Source organism: Apostichopus japonicus, chromosome 16 (genome assembly GCF_037975245.1).
Source record: "Apostichopus japonicus isolate 1M-3 chromosome 16, ASM3797524v1, whole genome shotgun sequence".
In the NCBI taxonomy this organism is placed as follows: Eukaryota; Metazoa; Echinodermata; class Holothuroidea; order Aspidochirotida; family Stichopodidae; genus Apostichopus; species Apostichopus japonicus.
In genome coordinates, this window is record NC_092576.1 from 41,119,312 (window position 1) to 41,140,344 (window position 21,033).

General features: G+C 35.4%; 2 protein-coding genes across 2 annotated transcripts in view; both read left to right on the plus strand.

The window, feature by feature from the left end:
- Nucleotides 1-21,033, plus strand: part of LOC139982680 (uncharacterized) — a 214,111-nt gene that overhangs the window by 3,189 nt on the left and 189,889 nt on the right. The gene's annotated exons all lie outside the window — the stretch shown is intronic.
- Nucleotides 6,333-20,472, plus strand: LOC139982540 (uncharacterized). Its single transcript, XM_071995433.1, has 4 exons — nucleotides 6,333-6,501; nucleotides 7,478-7,667; nucleotides 8,210-9,794; nucleotides 20,365-20,472. Exons 1-4 carry the CDS (start codon nucleotides 6,333-6,335, stop codon nucleotides 20,470-20,472), a joined length of 2,052 nt encoding a protein of 683 aa, XP_071851534.1.

A 21,033-nucleotide genomic window follows, 5' to 3' on the forward strand; every position in this document is an offset into this window, starting at 1 on the left:
ATGGCAATGAAAGTAGTACTGTAAATGTTTCCAAACAAAAATGACTTCTAGCCTAAGGACAGATGCATACTTCTCCGACCCGATTGCGACCCGACGCAACTGACAAAAAATCAGTCGGGTTGGTCCAGTGTGCGGGAAATCTTGCTTCCGACCAGACCACGATCAGACTGTTGGTCCTAATCGTGACCAAATCGAGCATAAAAAATGTTGCGTAGCAGTCGTTGCGTAGCATTTGAGTCGGATTGTGTCGGTCAACGACCCTAATCCGATCCGATTCTAATGGATATCCAATGAGGAAGCGTAGTAAAGTCAGGTAACGGTTGAAGAAATTCAAAATGGCTGCCGCCTGTAGACTGATGAGCAGAAGACTAAGCTGTGGCGACGGGCTAGTGTGCGGCTAACATACAATCCGACTGCAGCCCCACGCCGACCCGATTGTCTCCAATTCATCCCCGACGATTAGTTGGGGTGAGTTGCGTCGGGTCCGTGCAGTGAGCGCCTGCTTTTACTCCTCAGCAAAATACATAAATGTTCGTCCACCCGTTCTGACAATTATGTTCTCACAATTAGTTCCGAAAAGGGGTCAATTAAATATTTATATTAAAGCTATCTCATTTGAAACTTCCAAAAAGGCAGCCATATAAACCAAAGAAAAAATACAGTGTGGTAATCTATTTTCCCATGATATGAGCCAGCTGAATAATTCAGCAACTCAACATAATCACCTCTGGGAACAGAAAAATTATCCTGATTACCCTCGCCTTTCAACGGGCGTTGATTCCTCTATCCTTTCATCTCCACCCATGCTGCTACTTCAGTTATAAAATATTGAAGCTTACTATGAGGAACCCATGACGTAATGGGGTAGAAACATTTTACAAACATGAGTAAGGTAAGTAAATTAAAGAAGAAATTGTGAAGATGCTTTATTACGTCAGAAAGTTATCCAATCTTTTAATTAACATTTCAATTAAAATATCGCAACAGTAAAAACAGTTCTGAAATACAATCAGTACTACTCTCTTCAATAATTCCATATTGTGAGGTCAAATATCGCAAATGAAGATGGTTTTGTAGATTTCAGAGATAAAATAGTAATATAGTCCAATTAAACCGCTTATCGTTTAGATTAAATTACATTTAGCAAGGTTATATGCCTCCTTCCCGCCATGCCAAACTAATCGTCTACCTCAGTCCCAAATCGGCCAGTTCAGTGCCATACCATTGATGTTGTAATTTCTCTAACGATTGTATTAACCCCACCTCCCTCCCCCCAAGAAGAGAGTAAAACAAGAACTTGTGGATATATAGTAATGTATAATTAAGTGAGATAAGCATACGTATACATTGGTAATGTATGCGAATTTGACGATACGTAACGGGGTGTGAAGAAATGGTGATTTGGAGGAACCGCTTAGATTAATATTTCTGATCCATTACCCGGGACAATTGAAATGGCCTGATCAGGCCTTCTTGTGATTTACAATGGAACGATGCATCAATAGCTTCCACAAATTATGAATGAAAAGAAAATCAAACCTTAAATGAACTTTTAGGATCCCACAATATTCTTATGTATCACGTGAGAGGGAAAGGGGAGTGTTGCGGGAAACTAATACTGAGTATTTTAATACTGATAAACTATCATAATCTGACATCATCTATCTGAAGAGCTTTAACAACTTTCATAGCTTTTAGATTAATTGTTATATGAAACTGATGCATATGAAAATATTGACAATAATTCATTCAAAGAAGGGACTAATGTATTCATCGTTCATTGTATATGAACAAGATGTGTCATACATTTTAAACACAATGCTGTTTAAAATATATTTTGCTTTCTCAAATTTGAAACGCAATTGATGAAGCCAAACTAGCACCACATATAAAGACAGAATTGATCACGTAGTGGCGGTAATGGCAGACTGATTTTAATTGTAAAACATTGGATTGAAGCAAATTTAATGACGATGACTTTACTTTTAATATTGATTATAGAGCTACGACCAACGTCGGTTTTTATTTATATTGAAACATCATCAGGAAGTTTGACAACCGTGTAAGGTGAATAACATATAGATAAGCGCCAGTAGCATGGCGCCATCCCTATGCGTTTTAACTTAACAATAAACAGAAAGTTCAGCAAGATTCAATAAAAAATGCGTTCCAAAGGACGATCATTCGAATCAAACAATTTAATTTACATAAGATACGAAGAGTTCAGGTCTTATAAGTTAACCTGAGTATGTTTACTTAATGGGTGATTACTCAATCCTTGTGTTTCAAGTACAGGCACTGTGTAACTTTGAACGTCACTGACGGTGCTCTGGAAAGATATAGTGTATATTAGCGCACTAGAGAGTTTGGTATCTAATGAGGGTGTTTTAATAATAAAAGATGACGAAGTTCATGCAGGAATATGGTTCAGATATTTCTACTGGTACCTTCTAACACCCGTTCAACATTGATTTTGGTAAATCTTCCATGATGCTATTTTAACTTTAACTGTTTGACGTCAAACTCTCTAAAAATGGTGTTCGACCGATAAATGTTTTAAGGTTGGCCAATTTAACGGAAACAAACAACTAAACAAAATATGCTGCTGTGAGTCCTCTTTTGATGGGAAAAAATGCGTGTTATTTGTCCAAGTCATCAACAAAAATTGAGTCCTGACACTTCTGTGATAACTTGAAAAGTTGAAAAAAATACCATTTCATCGTTTTTTCTAGTTAACGATCGACTGTCAGTTAATGTATGCAGTCTAGCATGTTAATAATATTTCATTTCTTAAACATAAAATTGCTAGGATCATGGTAGCTTTAATTATTCCTGCTTACTATGTAACTAGAAACCTAAGACAATGGTAACAAGAAACTTTTTTGTGACTTGCTGGTTTGATAGTCCCCAACCAGAGAACTGGTCTTCGTGTTGAGAATCAATAGCATAACTTTGGAGCAGAATATGCTTCCCTGTGTAGCTGTCTCTTTAACTGAAGAGTAATGCAGTATACAAAGTTAAACATGGATTTAACCATGTTTTTTATATACATACATCCCACTTATGTGTTCAATTTTTTGGAACTAAATATAGTTTGTATTCGTTAACAACGTTTATTAATCAAAATTGCATGGGAAGTTTCTGGTTTAGCTTGTATTAGAAATATGCGTTAACTGTTCACTGTGCAAATTGAAATTATGAACTTTAGTACATACTGCAGTTATACTGATACGTAAGCACACGTACAAACTTTTTAAACCACAGCTATTTTGCCCAAATCAGAATACAGCACTAGACCTTTGATCGTCATATTTACCTAATGTAAACAACTGAGTCTGAAATATCCGATATGGGTTGTATTAGCACATACACTGAGATGAATTGTCGACAGCGAGTCACGTACGCCATATACCGTAGCACTCAAGCACTCAGTGTTACCATTGTAAAGACGTCGCAATTTTGTGTGTAACTGCATGAAAACTGTTCATGCTTCTTTTATTCAAAGGATGCCGATTTATTCCTACAGTAATGCTTCCCTCATTACACAGGTAAGGAAATGCATTTTTGAATGATAATTTTACAGTGTTCTCACTGAGATTATTTCAAACTCATTAACTAAGCCCATTGTCTTGGTCTGACACAATTGTTACGAATGTATTGCTAGACACTTGCATTGTAAAGTAAGCATAGCTTTTCAATTGCCTAGGCTGCATGCAGGAACGCAGCTAAGGCCTGGTGATTGGGGGTGGGGGAGTGTAGTGGCTGAAATTCCAACTGGATGGGTTTTGGAGCCAGAAAATTCCGACTGCTGCCTTGTACACTACTCGTCAACGATACTTTATTCAGATAATATCAACTTGCTACCGCGAAATCAGCTGTCTGTTTGACCAAATGTATGTGAAGTTATTAACGGTTCCATTTAATTAACATTACGGACGGATTTTTGACCGTGGTAAATGTACTCCCCATCTTGTATGTATACTGATTGTCCAACACGATAAACATAACATCCTTTAGGCTGATTGATACGGTCATCGGAAAGTTCAGCAGATATCGCAGTGGGCTGCCAATCCTAGTCAAACAATAATGGGACATCTTAGATTTGACTAGTTGATCTTAATGGATAATTTCCATACGTATGCAGCAGGACAATGACATGGGTACTTACTTGTATAAACGTGGTATGCCTTTTTTAGTGATTAACAAGATTTATTACTTACAATGAATGAAGCATTTAGTCTGTCTGGTACAGTAAGTGAATTGTAGGAATTGATCTGATCATAATACATTAAAAAAAAAAAAACAGCTGGGAATAGTTTTAAAGCGAGAAGGAGCGACACAGGTTTTGATTCTGCTTGAACTTTTTTTGTACTGTTGTTATTCGTAGGAAAGGGACAGCCTGTTACTCCCCAGCTCATGACCACTTTTGTTACTGTTTATATTTAGCGTTAGTTAATATATCTGAGTTGCCTTATATTAATATCAAGCTGAAAATAGATAGTCCAATGGGTGGAAGTTCCATTTTATACTACTATTGTTTTCTGAAGAACTTGTTAGCCTTGAACAAGACGACTTTTTCTGTAACAGATATTGACGGAAATTCTGTAATTCACAGTTGTTCAAAAGAGGATAATAGATTTATTCATCCATTTCATTGCCACAATTCCAGTCTAGACATTGATGTGTTAAAATGATCAAATTGTTACATAAGTGATGTGACAAAGGTAAAACCTCATCAAGCGTATTTAAAACCGGTTTATGCTTCTTAAAACATTTTAATGTTTGAAATGCCAACGAGACTGAATAGATCAAACTAGCACTAGGCAGCATTGACGCAACAGTGGTTAGAATATAAGTTTCATCATCGACTGAACTCTTTATTTTGTAGCATATTTACGTAATATTTAATGGTAGTGTTAATACTTTTTATACTAATAAAATCATATAATTTTGCATCTAGAACATGTCAGCTTAATATTGCGCAATAAACCATATATTTCGTCTCACGTGTAGTTATGAGGGTTTAGCATGTTTGTTTAACGTTAGAACAATGTCTCTTTAAGTCTTAAATATTTTTAAGCTGAAAACGTCATCCTCGTACAATGAATTCGGTCCATAAGAAGTTCAGGACATACATTTTTTCTTGATTATGGATCTGCTTGATTGAACTAGGTATCATAATACAATACTTATCGCGATATCACTCGAGCGTGTTCTGTGATACATAGCTTAATTTGACCTCACATGACCTTTGTTTATTCCATGTTGTCAACATTAACGCAAACATCATCAACTAAATGAAATGAAAGATAAACTTCATTTTTACAAAGGACCTAATTTCGTTTACATTTTGGTCCGGATGGAGGGGCTCCAAAACAAAATGCTTGCATAAACCTCAGAGGAATGTAATTGACACAAAAAAAACCCATGTATATTGCTGGGATCAGACAGTTGTTCTATATTTCACTTTATTATTAATGCATTAATGAAGCAATGTTTTCAACAACATTGTACCCACATACCATGACCAGTGAATTGCCTTCATCTGACACTGATTCAAAGGAAACATTCACAGAAAATATAAACTTCGCATTAAAAACACTTCATTGGGTTGTAAGTTTTCGCTAATCTGATAGGTCTTTGCTTATCTATGTGTTTTATGTGTTCAATATTGTGGTTTTCGAGAACACTGGCCAGAAGAGCAACATAACTTTTTCATTCGAAGGCAATAGTTCATACATCTCCACCCGCCCCTCCACAACACATAAGTGAAGAAATAGTTATATTCACTGAAATTCCGAAAGTTCAATCTTATCCTATCGTGTCAGTCCGAAGGTACCTCTTGTGTAAATACAGATTCATATAAATCAGATAACAATTCTATTGGTCTGATAAAATATATATTTTTATTGATATTAGTTGTAGTACATGTATACTCAGTGGTCGCGAATTAGCTTCATGCGGACGGTTAAAGTTTCTGCTGTTGTGCATATATAGTACCACTTGTATTTGAAATCTTTTAGTTTCCCGTTGTGTTAGACATTTGGTTCATAAGCATCGTTGGGTTACATTAAGACAATTGCGCATTCTCTAATATCAAGTTAGTTAATATCACCCAGAAATCGTGTCGACGCCGAAACAAAACGTTCTCGTTATTTAAAAAATAACGTAATGAGCAGATTAAATTCTCCGCTTGCCAAACTGCATATTTAGCATTTCTGTTTGTCACAGGGGGACGAGCTTTGCAAATGAAACATATAACATAGAACACTTCCATATTTCCATGCACAAAGGTATTCTTTCACACAGTTCGGTGATGACTGTTCATGAGAATGGGAAACCGTAGATCAAAGCTTGATTCGGATGAACAAGCCAGTGGATATGAAGAACCGTCACTATCATCATCTGCTCAAGCCGCTCAAGATTCTGTGACGTCTATTGATATACCCAAGTTTGTTGCTAGAACTGATAATGTGACGTCAACGGTTGCAAGAGGGCAAGGTTTGTTTCATGTATTTTTGTACACTAATGACCATGTCCTGTAAAAAGATTAGTTAGTTATATCTGTTACTCTTAATTTTCCTTCTTTACATTGAAGTATGTGAGAATTGTTGCGATTTCTCTACTATAAGTATTGTGATATGATCGTTGTTTTTTAATTAAGCCATATTTCTTAATTACGTCCACAACGTAAGCTAATTAATATTATATTTTTCTGAACCCTGAAGGTATTTTCCCTAATTTTTTAGTTTGTGTTGATGTTTTGTAGAGAAACTATGAGCTATTATTAGGATGTTTATATTACTTATTTTATTTTTGGCACTCCAAATATTAGTTTATTTCACGTTTACGCATTTTCGTCATTTTTTACGTCTTCGTTTCACTTCTCTATTGATTATATAGTATACGTACACGAATTTTGCATTGATCGTTAACCTCTGCGTTATCTACACAAGCAATATTAAATTATTTTCACTTATTGAGTTTCCAATCTTATATATAAAATCGCCTAATGATGTTGATCGAGCCTCTTACCTAGAACTTTGAAACAAGCAAGAATGTACATACATTACGTCATTAAATTTAACTTTCCGTCGTAAATTCGAGTTTAGTATTTCTTCACAGACAAATACTTGTTTGGCCATGAACAAGACGACTTTCTCTTTAACAGATATTGGCGCAGAAACAATCATTCACAATTATTCAAAAGAGGATAACAGTTTTATTCATCCATTTTATTGCCGCAATTCTATTCTGAACGTTGATGTGTTAAAATGGTCCTATTGGTACACAAATGATGTGATAAAAGTGAAACCTCATCAAGCATATTTAAAACTATGCGGTTTATGCTTCTTAAGACATTTTAATGTTTGAAATGCCAACGAGACTGAATTGGTCAAACTAGCACTAGGCACCATTGACGAAACAGTGGTAATAATACAAGTTTTATCATCGACTGAAACTCTTTATTTTGTAGCATTTTTTTTGGAACAACCGTCACTATCATCATCTGCTCAAGCTGCTCAATCTTCAGTGACGTCATCACAGTCAACTGAAAGACCCAACTTTGATGATAGAGCTGATAATGTGACGTCAACGGTTACAGGGGAGCAAGGTTTGTTTCATGTATGGTTGGACGCTAATGTCCACGTCCTGACAAGGGATTAGTTTGTTATCGATGTTACTTTTAATTTCCATTTTTTACGATCATGTATGTGAGAATTATTGTGATTTCTTTGTTATCAATTATTGTTATGTGAACGATATTAGCCTTAATTCTTAAATACTTCTACAACATAGGAAAATTCATTCATATATAAATGACAATATATATCCTCAAAAGAATAAGACAGAAACTCAATCACAATTGAAATACAATATAAAAGGGGACATTAAAAGTTATTCTTTTGAATACTCGTTTTCCCTGAGCTCTTAGTTTAGTATATATTCAACAACTAGAAAACCTCCAAATATTCCGAAGTTTGCATTGATCGTAAACCTCCTGGTTACCTACATAGGCAATATTCAATTACCGGAAAAGTTGTAGTTTGTTAATTGCAAACGCTCCAGTAAGCACATTAGTTTCCTATCTGGTTGCACTTCTAGTGGAATGTTATACGTTTTCACCTTCTCGAGAGACTCGCACAAGGATTTGGATCAAACCTCATACCTAGAACTTTAACTTTATTTGTATATTTATTTCTGTGAGCATGTACATATATTACGTCATTAAATGTAACTTTCATCCGTTAATTCGACTTTTATATTCTTTCACAGACAAAACGGCTCTTTTAGTAAATGCCTTGAAAAGGAGATATAGGATACAATACGACGCTATCCAACCAATACCGTACATTAAGGAGAGACTATATTGTGTAGATAAGGTATTTGTAGAAGGAGGTACCGAGTTTTATTCTGTTAGAGGAACAGCAGATAAAGGTGAATGGGTACGTGTGAATTCTTACAGAGACATCTTCACAGATTCCCGAATTAAATCCACGCGTCGTATCTTAAAAGCAGAGGCCGGGTATGGCAAGTCAACTGTAACCCTGCAGCTTGCATATGATTGGTGCAACGGTGTAGAAGGTTCACCTCTGAAAGACGTAGAAATTCTCATTCTTCTCCGTTTAAGACAGCTTGGAAATGTCAAATCTATCTACAAAGCAATTAAACTGTTCTTGGTACCAGACGAACCGCGAATCAAGTCCAGTGATATTAAAAATATCATTGAAAGTTGTTCTTCTGTTGAGGTACTTCTGGACGGATATGACGAGTATCCTGGTAAGGACAAAAGTACAGGAAGTGACGTAGACCGTATCATTACAAATGATCTGTTTAAGGATTTTGACGTATCCTTAACAACCAGATACCTTCCAAAGGACTATAACAAATACATTACCAAGCAAGTGAGGTTAGTTGGATTTGACGAAAAGGCACGTGATCAGTACATTCGTAAGGCTATTGCTGGATGTAACGAAGAGATTGTTGAGGAAATTAAGCGCGCTTTGAAAGCTAACCCAATACTTGATGACTTATGTCAGGTTCCTATCTTCTTTGTTATGTATGCTCACATGACTCACGAAAAAGAATATTTTCAAACATTCAAGTCGGTTACAGAATTCTTTCGCCACATGATCCAATGTTTCCATAATCACATGAGAAAGAAATCCCTGGATCAGAATACAAAGAAGCACATGAGTGAGTATGAAATTGAGCATACTGAACTGAGTAATGTAGCGTTTGAGGGCCTCAGTAACGAAAACCAACAACTATCATGGGGTAGGGAGAATCTTGGTAAACGACTTGGTCAAGAGTTTTATGATCGCTATATTTCAGTTGGTATCTTGGTAGAGGAAGACGTAGCTGACGTCACAAATGAAAATACTGCAGCTGACGACATACGGACGAATACCGAAGCAAGGTTCTATCACAAGCTCTTCTGTGAATATTTTGCATCTTTTGCATTGGTAATTAAGGTTGCTGCTGCTAAAAATGCAACTGAAGTGAAGAAATGTCTTGATAAAATAGATCCATTCGATCTTCAATACCTGTATCGATTCAGCTGTGGGATTGACGCTATAGCTGGGAGCAAAATCATAGAATACTTGAAGGGAAGAGAAGACGGTGATAAGTTTGCAATACTCTGCATCCTGGAACAAGCTGGAGAGATAGATGATGACATCAAGAAAAGTGTCAGAGAGATCTGCTCGAATAGGATTGTTTTCTCTGATAGCCACAGCAAGCTACTTCAAAGATCTTCTATTCAGCTCTTGGGTATTGCGTCTAAATGTAATGTAAGTAAGATTTTCTCTATGTATACATTTCATCAATTACGCTATTAACTGCTGCTTCCTTAGAAATGAGAGCGATCATTTTAACTAAACAGAATATTCCGCGAGAATTGAAAATCATTTTTGAGGCAAAACGCAAACAAACATTAATTTGACTTTCACGTTAATCGGTAACATACGATATACATGCATGCAAACTGTACAAAGTTATTTGTGATATGCTCACACTAATCCGACCAATTTTCCATCCCTGATATGTATACAATGACGCAAATAGGAACACTGTCAGTAATATATAACACCTAACAAGGTGTTGAACAAGGGACAATAATTGCAACAGGTTTAAAACTCTCTTCCCGGACTAACTACTTTCTATTTCTTAACACAAGTTTCGCTCATTTGTGAGATATGATTCCATTTGTCATATCATGAGGACATGTGAGTTCGTGAAACTCATTGCATGTAAAACCATAATTTATCTTTACTTCATTTCATCATATTTTCTGTAATGACTTGAATGCCTAGCGTAATGAAATTATTTCAAATTATTTATAATCACAATCACTTGCAGCTCTCACTCAATTTGGAAAAGGAGGAGAATATCATATATTAAAGTCAAACACAAACTTTTAAACTTCACTATGAATAAGAATGCTATAAAATCAACATATGCAAGATATAGAGTTATATTACATAAATGTAGTTAAAATGATCGAATTATTGCAACATTTCTATTTAGGCCCCTTATCAAAACAACATTCTGAAGGATAGAGGAAACTCTTTCCGAATCCCTCCCTAGAACGCATGTACGCAAAACTTCTCTCCCCCCCCACACTAGAATATGAAATCGATACAAATGTAAAGCAGGCACGTAACCACGGAGGAGGTGTAGCAAACCCCTTGCCATTAGCATAATAGAATATTACAAACATTTAAAATGTGCAGTATATACGTATGTCACATTTACACGCGGTGCAACCTATGCAGTTGAAAATTCAAATTAACGTTGCAAAATATAGCACTGTTTTGCATCGAAGCACCATGCAGTTTTACACAATTCCTTAAACCAACACTATGTATGACATAAAATGTTAGCTTCCACTACAAGAAAAGGTAGTTACGCCACTAGGGTATAGATCCAAATATCGTTTCATCAAAAGTCATCAATAACGGCGTTAACTAAATATTAATCTTTGGCACTTAATATTTTATTTACAGAGAATAACTAAATTAGAAAACAAAATTTGCTTTATTAATTGTTTTACACTGTAAGAAGACATAGAAGCACGCTAGGGTAATGTGATAGTAACCGTACCATATATATGCTAGGTGAAGCCATATGTGGAATATATATGTAAACTGATTTGTTATCATTATTTGTTTTAAATTCCAAAAAGGGACGCACTGGGAGATGAAATGACCTGAGCGGCTTGGCCGTGTAGAGGACCGGGGACGCGACCCCTAGTAAAAAAGGCCCTGGTATATACTTTTCTTCACAGTACCTCAATATGTTTAGTTAAAACATTTAGGCACTGCTATAGGGACTCACCATGAAACTGATAGGCCTACGTAAAAGACATAGACGTAATGAATATATTCAAGAACCGCAGTTTCAAATTAGACTGCTACAATGTCTACTCAGGTTAAATCTTAGGAGTTCTCTGTGTTTACTGTTGTTCTAACAAATCTAATTCAACCCAAACCAAAAGCACGAATATCGCATCCATCATTGTGCATATAGGTATCACACCACAATTCTTACTCTATAGAGTAATGCACTTCCGCCTGAGAGGTTAACCTGTCGGAAAATAACTAGAACAATAAAGTGACCTACTGTTTTAGTTTGTTTGGCATTTTTTGAGTCATCACCATTCTTAATGATGTTTGGATGTTAAAGAAGATGAAATAAACTTCTGTTGGTCTAAAACTCTGGAGGATTGAAGGTGATTTAGGGTATTTTAGAAAATATTGGGTGAAACAAGAATATTCCGCAGCAACAGTTGGTAGTTGGTAGCTGATAGTTGAATGTGATGTGATAGCCACAACCATCAGCTATCCTATGGTGGATAGGACATGTCAGTTGAAAAATCCATCTATGCGCCTTGGAAAGTGACTAGTTTAGTGTGTAAGTCAATAGGAGCAATTGAGGGTGGTTGACACCTACACGTGATGAGCGGTTACCCTGTGTTCCTTTTGAACGTTATTCCTACAATAAGTGCCTATGATCTTTGGTTGCCCACTACCGACTAATTACATTAGAAGTAATGAAATGAACATTTCGGTGAAGCTAACTGAAATAGTATATACTGCCCAGGCGTTCACATTATCATAGGCCTACTTGTATTTAGGAGGTTGAAATCTCAGGGAAAACTACCCTGCCCCCCCCCCCGCAGGCTACGGCCCTGGCCTTAAAATAAAGCCATTATAAGTAGAGAAAGCTATTATGTTTAAAACGCTTCCGGGAACAAAATTGTGAAAATCAAAGTATGAAATGGAAATGCAAAGAGAATACTCACCATGGCCCTGTCAAAATTTGAACAGCTACCAACTCCATCCCTGACAACTGCTTCTGTGCATAAACCATGTTCAAGAAAACAGTAAAGTAACCCACCCTCCTAGCTGGTCGACGTATTTATTTTTCAAATGAGAAATCTTCATCAGGGTATTTTGTAATTACATTCCACTGAGTGCGTGGTGTTGTGGAAATCCATGATATTGTGTTCAATTTGTATATGCATTAGGTGCATTAAAATTTAGACTGATATCGATGATTTGTTATGCTTTTCTTCTACACCAGACTACTATGTTTAATTCGTCTAGGCCTAACAAATGACTCCTTAAAAATACATATGCAACACTATACGCATCGACAAACTACAGTGATATATATACATTACCATTTTGTATGGCCTTTAAGTTAGAAATATTTCAGCCAGGTGATGTATATTTGCAAATAGCTATAATTCAGTTGTTCTACGCATGGTTGCCGTTTCTTGTCACAACTCAAATTAAAAATATTTGCAAAATAGAGGAGGGCAAAATGTTTTGCAGGGGTGGGGAGGCAGGTATGGGAACGGCCTCTCCAAGCCCCTAGCCTAGCTACGTGCCTGGGTGCTTCCATATAGGCGGAGACATTTCTTCAATGCATTAAGCATGATCAGAATACCGTGAAGTTAGACAGACACAGGATAGACACAGATACCATAACGAATAAAGGTTGAGGCTGTCATTGTAATTACAAGTGAAAAACGACTTACGGGTGTGGATATCTCTTCAAAAGTGGAGGACCAGGAGGGTAAAAGTGGGGCGGTCGGTGGTAATTTACTGTGTGAAGTCAATGGTCTTATTTTCAAAAAAGTTAATGACCGGCGCTTCGAACTTTTATCGGACAAGGCAATTGAAAACAATTAAATGCCAAATTCCGCGTATTAGGGTGATAACGGTCAAACTAGCAACCATGTTACTACGTCCAGTTTTATAACAGCTTCATCGATTACAATTACACATAAACACGCAATCATGTATTGCACGGAATACAAATGTGCGTGATATAAGTGTTACAGTGTTCAGAGGTGCTTCGATCATTTGGCTGAATTGAGTATATAAGCATAATTTGTTCCGGAAATCTTCATCGGGTACACAGCGTTAGAATGAAAAAGCATGTAGTGATGAAAATACAAATTTATGATTCAAAGAGATCAAAAGGAGGATTTTTCCTGAATGGGTGAGTTCCAAATTATTGGGGGAAGGGGGTGCTGGGGAGGTTGCTTTCATAGGGCTAATTATATATACCTGATTTATAGTATAAACATGCCTCAAAATGGGCCATTTGGCGTGTATTTTTTTCCTGGAGAAACCCTAAACAACTAACAAGGAGTCGACTAAATGAACACACTTTCCTTATTAATCCTCAATTCGCCCCTGATCCTTTCTACCTTAATCAATCATTGCCCAACACTAATTTCGAAATCATGTTCAACGGTACTGAACTATTTGCACCATAACCTCCCTCTGGGGTCTCTGATTTCGTATCCCTTTCAAGTGTACATTATTACATAACCTTACATTATTTCACACTACATTAACTACATTATTTCAATCTACCTTAACTTCATATTTGGTTAACGATCATTATCAAGCTCTTAATGATCATGACTTAGAGTACCTACGCCTATATGTGCACTTTCCTGGACAAAGAAAACAGTCAAAAACATGTTTGGTTCTGCTTTCTTTTGTTCTTCCCTCATATCCCGATTGTTCATCTTTAAATGAATATCGACTACGTCGACACAACCATGGAATCCTCTTAAAATACCAATTAAATAAATAGATATGTAGACAAGAATGTTTGTACAAAATTGATATTACATATTTATCGCAGTCTTGTCTACGTTTATCATGCATTTCGCTGTAAACACAAACTGTCCACTCTGTCATTGATAACAAAGAAAACAAAATAAGTGCACATGCAGAAAAAACAATGCCTGCGACATTTCCCTGCCGGTGACTGCATTAATATGATCACTGCTGACAGTTTCACATTTCCAATATATGAGCGATTGTGAATTTAACTTATGAATTTCACGAAGATGATTTTCTCAAGGATTACTCAAGTTTACCAGAGATTGTTGTGTAACAGCGATATGTTAGCAGTGCCAAGCGAGCCGTGGTACCTCATCTCCACATGATCTCAATTCATCCAGTAGGCTTTTCGCAAGCACAGTGACACAAGTGACGCCCTTCCATTTGCTTAACAGGCAGAAAACAGTCTCTTATCTGTCAAGAAACACAAACCCCGATCACAGTTATTTAGCTTAATTTGCCTATTAATTTGCCAATAATAATGATTCATTTCGTGTTTTCGTTAGTTTTGGTATTCTGATTTCAAAATCGTAGTCTTTTTCAGATTAGACGTTTTACCTGCAATTAGACGAAATGTAGTTTTGTCAACTTATTTCATGTAAGCTACTTAGTCAATATAACATGGATGACGTCACAATGGTTTGGGTAGATCGATAAAGGGTAATCACTGCTACAATAGTCCAACTATGACCCCCCCCCCCTTCCCATGTATCTTAAAACATGAAACAACATGCTAGCGTAATTCATCTGATTAATTAATTAACACAAAAGTAATAATAAGAGAGCATTTGGTTTTGCAGATATTGACAAGTTCTGCACCGTGTAATAGTTATTAAGTATAACAAAAACTGAGCTTAGTTTATACTATCTTATTTGACCATCAAACAAACATTAGAATTCCTTGTAATGAACTCCTGATGCTGACATAAATTATTGATGCAGTGTTTTGTCATCCAGGATTGTAAATATGACGTCATTGGAGTATGGCATGGGGAACCATCGATATTAACTGAGACGGCTGGATAGTTAATATATATTATGTACTCATTGTGTCGTGTAGGTCTTATTGGTTATATTGATAGCTGGCAGTGTATTTTAAAAACCGGATACAATACAGCTTAGCTGCTTTAGGTACTGCTATTTTATTCGCTTGTTAAGTCATGAGGTAAATTAAGTGCAATTTATGATACTCCTTTTTATAAATGTTATATAGGTCAATTGGTACTTGTCTTGTGGTAAAAATTTAATAATATTTAAACTTTGTTGTTGAACTGTAAACTTAAATAATATTATAATTTTTGTTTATACCGGTTACTCCATCAGATCGCTATCACTCAGTTTTCGAAGCTAAACCTTCGCATTCACATTCACCCTTTGACTCTCTATATCCGTTTTATTCAATGAATATATAATAATGGCATCATTAATATTTCATTTCATCAGATTCCTATATTTACCTTAACCCTACACAAGTCATTTAGTCACGTTGATGAAGGTGACGTCATCCTAAGATCAGGTCTACGACTACCAGGATTGTCATCAGTTGATATAATGTGCATAGAAACAAAGAGCGGCAGAGAAATGACACAAAGGGAGATTGTTGATATAATGATGTATGTACAACAGTCACATAGACTAGAAAGTCTGACGTAAGTATATGACCATATTTAAACAACGTTCACAATAACAAGAGACCAATTCAATACTCGAACTTTCTTTGTCATATATCAATAAGGTACGGATATATGCAGTGAAACCGTACCTTCAGCTTCAAAGTCCGTAGTTAGGTAACGCGACTGGAATAAAATTCATATTAACCATATTATTTACTTACAAATGTTTGTTTACACTTTTCCTCTAACGAATTAAGTTGCTAATATCGAAAGTGTAAAATAAAAATATATTCAACATTTGCGACTTTCTTTTTCCTTATTACTACTGAGACCTAACATGTAAGCCTTTAATGTGGTTTACTATTATGTGAGTATAAATTAGTAAATAACAGAGAAGAGCAAACTGAACGCAGGAAGTTGATTTAAGTATATTGAGTATTAATCATCTCAAGTTACAATTCAGAGAAGGAAAGTCAAGAAAAATAACTAAGGTGAAGGAACGGTAAGAAGAAAATGACAATAATCAGGGTTCGTTTTAAAATGTGGGAGTTATTACAACCACAAATATATTCCTCTCTCATTGATAAATACACGTTGTTACACTTGTAAACTTTCATAATGCGATCAGAATATAAATTACAAAATACTTTTTTAGGTAATGTCGATATGAACTGTATTGTCAGAAGTGCAGGACGATTATTTTTACCTAGCGTTTACGTATGTATCTATTCCCGAGGGACATAAAGCTAATCTACATATTCGTATAAAACAAGTTAGTTTGTGTATCATATTGATAGTATACTACTTTAATATATGTGTCAAAGTAAGTTGGCCTTACGTTTCGATCCTAGCAGGATCTTCTTCAGAGGCTCAAAAAATGAAATTAATATATCATTCCATTCAGTAATAATGTTTTTGTCAATTAGTAACCAAAAGGGACAAATATCAATCGAAAGTGCTTGTAATTGTTAGATGGTACCGGATATACAACCGGAAGCCCGTTTTATGAGAAATAAAATAGGAGTGAATATTTTGTTATGTCCTCATCCCATTCCTATCCTCCCTTCCACCACCCACCCTCCCCCCCCCTACGAAAAAAAAATGTCATTGCAATGCAGGAATCGAACCATTAAATTCCTTTACTAATAAATAATAACAATATACATACACAGTTTGGCTCACAATAATACACTTATTTGGACAAATATATCTTCAATAGTTTATGATATCTCAAATAGTTGACGTTTTCGTTAAAGTGGCATCACTAAGTACATTCAATGTTTAACACAAATATGTTTCAGAGGTGTGTTTGCTTACCTTAGTGCGGTAGATTATATAAATCTACGTAATACTGTAATATGTACATGTGGTAACAACTGAAGAAAACTTAGACATGCGATGGGGTTCGGCTTCCGACTTTGAACACTACTTATTTTCTTAACTTAAAAGAACGTACTACTCTAGAATAATATTTTAGTAAATATTTTTTTTAATATTTTGTGGCGGAAACATCTTTTCAAATGTTTTGCTTGGGCTCGTGTACATGTGTGAGGGTGGGGGTTACAAAATGTGATGTAATATAGATGAAAGTATTTTTCGTAGTCAGACTATGAATTTTCCCATTGTCTTATTTTCCTTTAGTTTAATGTCTTGAATTGAGCATCGTTTATTGTGATGTGTCATTTTTTGCTTTTTTATAGCGTTTCTTCTTTTGTGGACGTAAATAAGGAAACGGAAACAGCAACTTGGATTAAGTAGCTCAAAATATTACTGTATGTTAGTTAGCGTCTTTTAAGATTTGAGATAAATTAGCAGCAGGCATCTACCAAAATATTTCATCTATTCACACAGAACGTGAATGGTATTCTTATACCTAAAAGTGTTATTTATTAAATCTACTTTGTTTAGTTACCTTCACTAATATCCTCATTTTCTTAGTACCAAAATTTAGGTCATAAGTTAATCGATATATTAATCTAGGAGAATTTATTTAACGCCATAACTTTTTCTTTAGTTTTTTCCCCCAAAAGTTCAGAATACCATCTTCAAGATGATAGTATCTCAACAAAGTTTTTTTTTTTTTTTTTTTTCCTCCATTTATTGATAACTTCAGTCAAATTAACAGACTTCATATTTTCATACTATAGATGCTTCAGATTAAATAAACGTCATAACAAAATAACAGTTGTTCTAATAAACAGCACAATTGATCAAACGAGATTAATGGAAAAGAGAATCACATGTCCTAAAGGCTTGTTTAAGCTGCATAAAGTTAACCTTACTTTTACTAGGATATCGATGTTGTGTGTACTTTTTTACACTTATTGTAAACTTAAATTTATAGAAGAAATCCTCTACAACAGGAATACATTTATTCAATTTACATTGAAAGATGAAATGCTTCATATATAAAATAAGAAAATTGTATGGGTGAGCTACATCAACACCGAAACCAAGAAGGATATCCTTCTTGGAGAAGAAGAATTGCTTATTTAATAACATAGCCTCAACCCCTAAAATAAAGGTGGATGTCACACTACACTCCCAGAACAGATGTTCTATACTTTCAATATGCGTATCGCAAAAGGTACAGTTTGAAGAGTCGGATTTCCCGATAGTATGAAGAAGTTTATTGGAAGTTTATCTCAACAAAGTTACTCAAATGACACGTTTTGTAAATAAGTTACATCGCCATCACTTTGTGTTTGTTGTGAGTATATTTAATTGATTATGGTAAGAACAGAAAAGCATTCGATTTTTGTTCTCCTCAAGTTCATAAATGATGATATGGTTTAGGGATACATTTAGTATAAAGTTATTTTAAATTGTTTCAATTTTTTCGTTCTCATATCTTTGATCTTGCTGTTTTTCTCATTATCCTTTAGTTTCAACGACTGTCTTCTACCTGCATCAATTCCAGTCGGATCTATTCCTTCGACCTGGCTTTCAAAGAATATCACAGGTATCACTCATTAAAACATTTAATTGATTGATCGATCGGCTTAAGTAAAACTGTCATAGATCAATCACAACGATCCTGATTACAGGAGTTCAACAATTTTATTTTGATCTTGTCGTTGTTATTTGTTTCCAGTATTGGCTTTATGAGATGAACATAATTAAATGTTGGCCGTCGGTCAGTTATAAAACAATGTAAATAATGAACGATTGTAAAGATGAAATAAAAATTAATTCGTGGTAAATTGTAGAGTTGAACTTCCAAAGTACATGCATACATCGATATTATAGACTATTTATTGTATTTTGCCTCAGATAGATATATCTGTCATTGACAAGTAGGTTGACTCAGATCTGCGGCATAAGTTAGATATATTGATATATCGGAATACTGAACCCGGTACAGATATATCGTTTAGTTATACATTCACCGGAGATGTTCGCTTGGTCGTATCATCGTTGTTATCATCAAGGAACCAGGATTGTGTGTGATTACAGTGGTCATTGTTTCAATGGATAATGGCTATATTCTGTAGTATTTGCCCAAGTAATTTGAGGCAGGCGTGTCGGAAGCTTTCGTTAGTAATATACATATATAATATAGTAATATATATATAATTGAAAATGTAGTCAGTTGGAACATCCAGAAAAACTTTCAGCCTCCACCGGGATTCGAACCCGAGCCTCCCGCTTTATATGCGGACACCCTGACCACTAGGATGTACGCTGATTGTATGTATAGAGGTTCGAAGCGGTACGGAAGGTCGTAATTCCACTGTAGGCGTTTGTTACCTGTATCGAACAATACTAGTTTGATTTTGGTGGCATATTTGCCTTACTCTGGATCAGGGTTTCCCTAACTTTATCGGCCCACAAACCCCATGTGGATGTCAGAGTTGTCCACAAACCCACAACTTTCGAGACACGATCTGAGTCATTATTATACTATATTACACATAACAGTCCTGGGAAAAGATCAAGTTCATAGTGTAATATTGTAATGAAAAGAACAAGGATAAACAAATATTAAAACCTTACATATTTAAGATCAGATCACGAATTGTATCACGCATCGATCACCCATCACGCACGATAAGACGAATGCTCTTGTTTTTCGTTAGGTACGACTTTTGTACATTACTAAATTATATGATATATCAGATTTTAGTTCGACAAAAAGTATACTCTTGTTTTGACTTTCAGAAACGTCCCATGTACCCACTAGTATGGACCCTTGGGTTTCATGCACCCCAGTTAGGGAACCCCTGCTTTAGTGATCAAACATGATTCTAACCAACTCGAAATCATTCGTGATTTTTCAACTCGGACATCGAAAGAGATACTTTGAAAAGACATGTATATATATATATGTATATATATATATATATATATATATATATATATATATATATATATATATATATATATATATATATATATATATATATATATATATATATATATATATATATATATATATATATACACATTGGTATTTTTGTTCAGCAACTGCAGCGGGAGGCCCGTGGTTCGAATCCCGGTGGAGGCTGACAGTTTTTTCACTGTTCTTGATTTTCCAACTCATTACGATTTTCATTTACATGTGTAGTTTATAACTGTGTCCATCTCCTTGTTTGTAGTTAAGTGGTTTCCACGACGAATTGGTCATCGCTGTTACATTCTTGATCTTCGACAGCCGACTGCAGCAACTACTGTTGATGACATTCAAATATGTGTTTGGTTGGTGAGTATCGTTACAATCTTCTTCAATGACTGGTTCCTTCCCGCTAGGTAGCTGCATAATACAATCCAGAAGCTAACATATAACAAATATGGTGGCACTGTAACAAAATTATAAATTGTGTGTAGCTACAATTTTTCACTGGTTGAAACCCAATTGCCTTTTCTTTAGGATGGAAATACTGATTCTGATACAGGGCAACGAAAAGAAAAAATCATTTGTGTAAAAAGTGAACAAATCAAAAAGAACATAAAACGGGGCGGAAAATTGCGTAATAAATGATCTAGAATCTAATGAATATCGTTGTTTTCATCCTCACGGTTTGAGATGAGTTCATTTCTTATATCCTTTTTAGCAGTAATAAACCGTCGTTAATGGTGTTACCAAACTAGTAAATATGACTCAGACTCAGTTTACAATGGCAGCGGCTGAATAATTAAATGGAACCTACATTAATTATTTGTATATTTGGAATTTAATATACATTCTATACTGGTATCCCGATTGCCGTTTGTTTGTTGAGCATGGAGTTAAACAGCTTGGTAGAACGAAAGACCTCTGTTACAAC

What these genes read in the sequence shown, in the direction of transcription:
- LOC139982540 (XM_071995433.1), top strand. Translation starts at nt 6,333, where the DNA reads ATGGGAAACCGTAGATCAAAGCTTGATTCGGATGAACAAGCCAGTGGA. An exon ending in AACGGTTGCAAGAGGGCAAG is followed by an intron (nt 6,502 to 7,477) that starts GTTTGTTTCATG and finishes TTTATTTTGTAG; the next exon opens with CATTTTTTTTGGAACAACCG. An exon ending in CACGTCCTGACAAGGGATTA is followed by an intron (nt 7,668 to 8,209) that starts GTTTGTTATCGA and finishes TATTTCTGTGAG; the next exon opens with CATGTACATATATTACGTCA.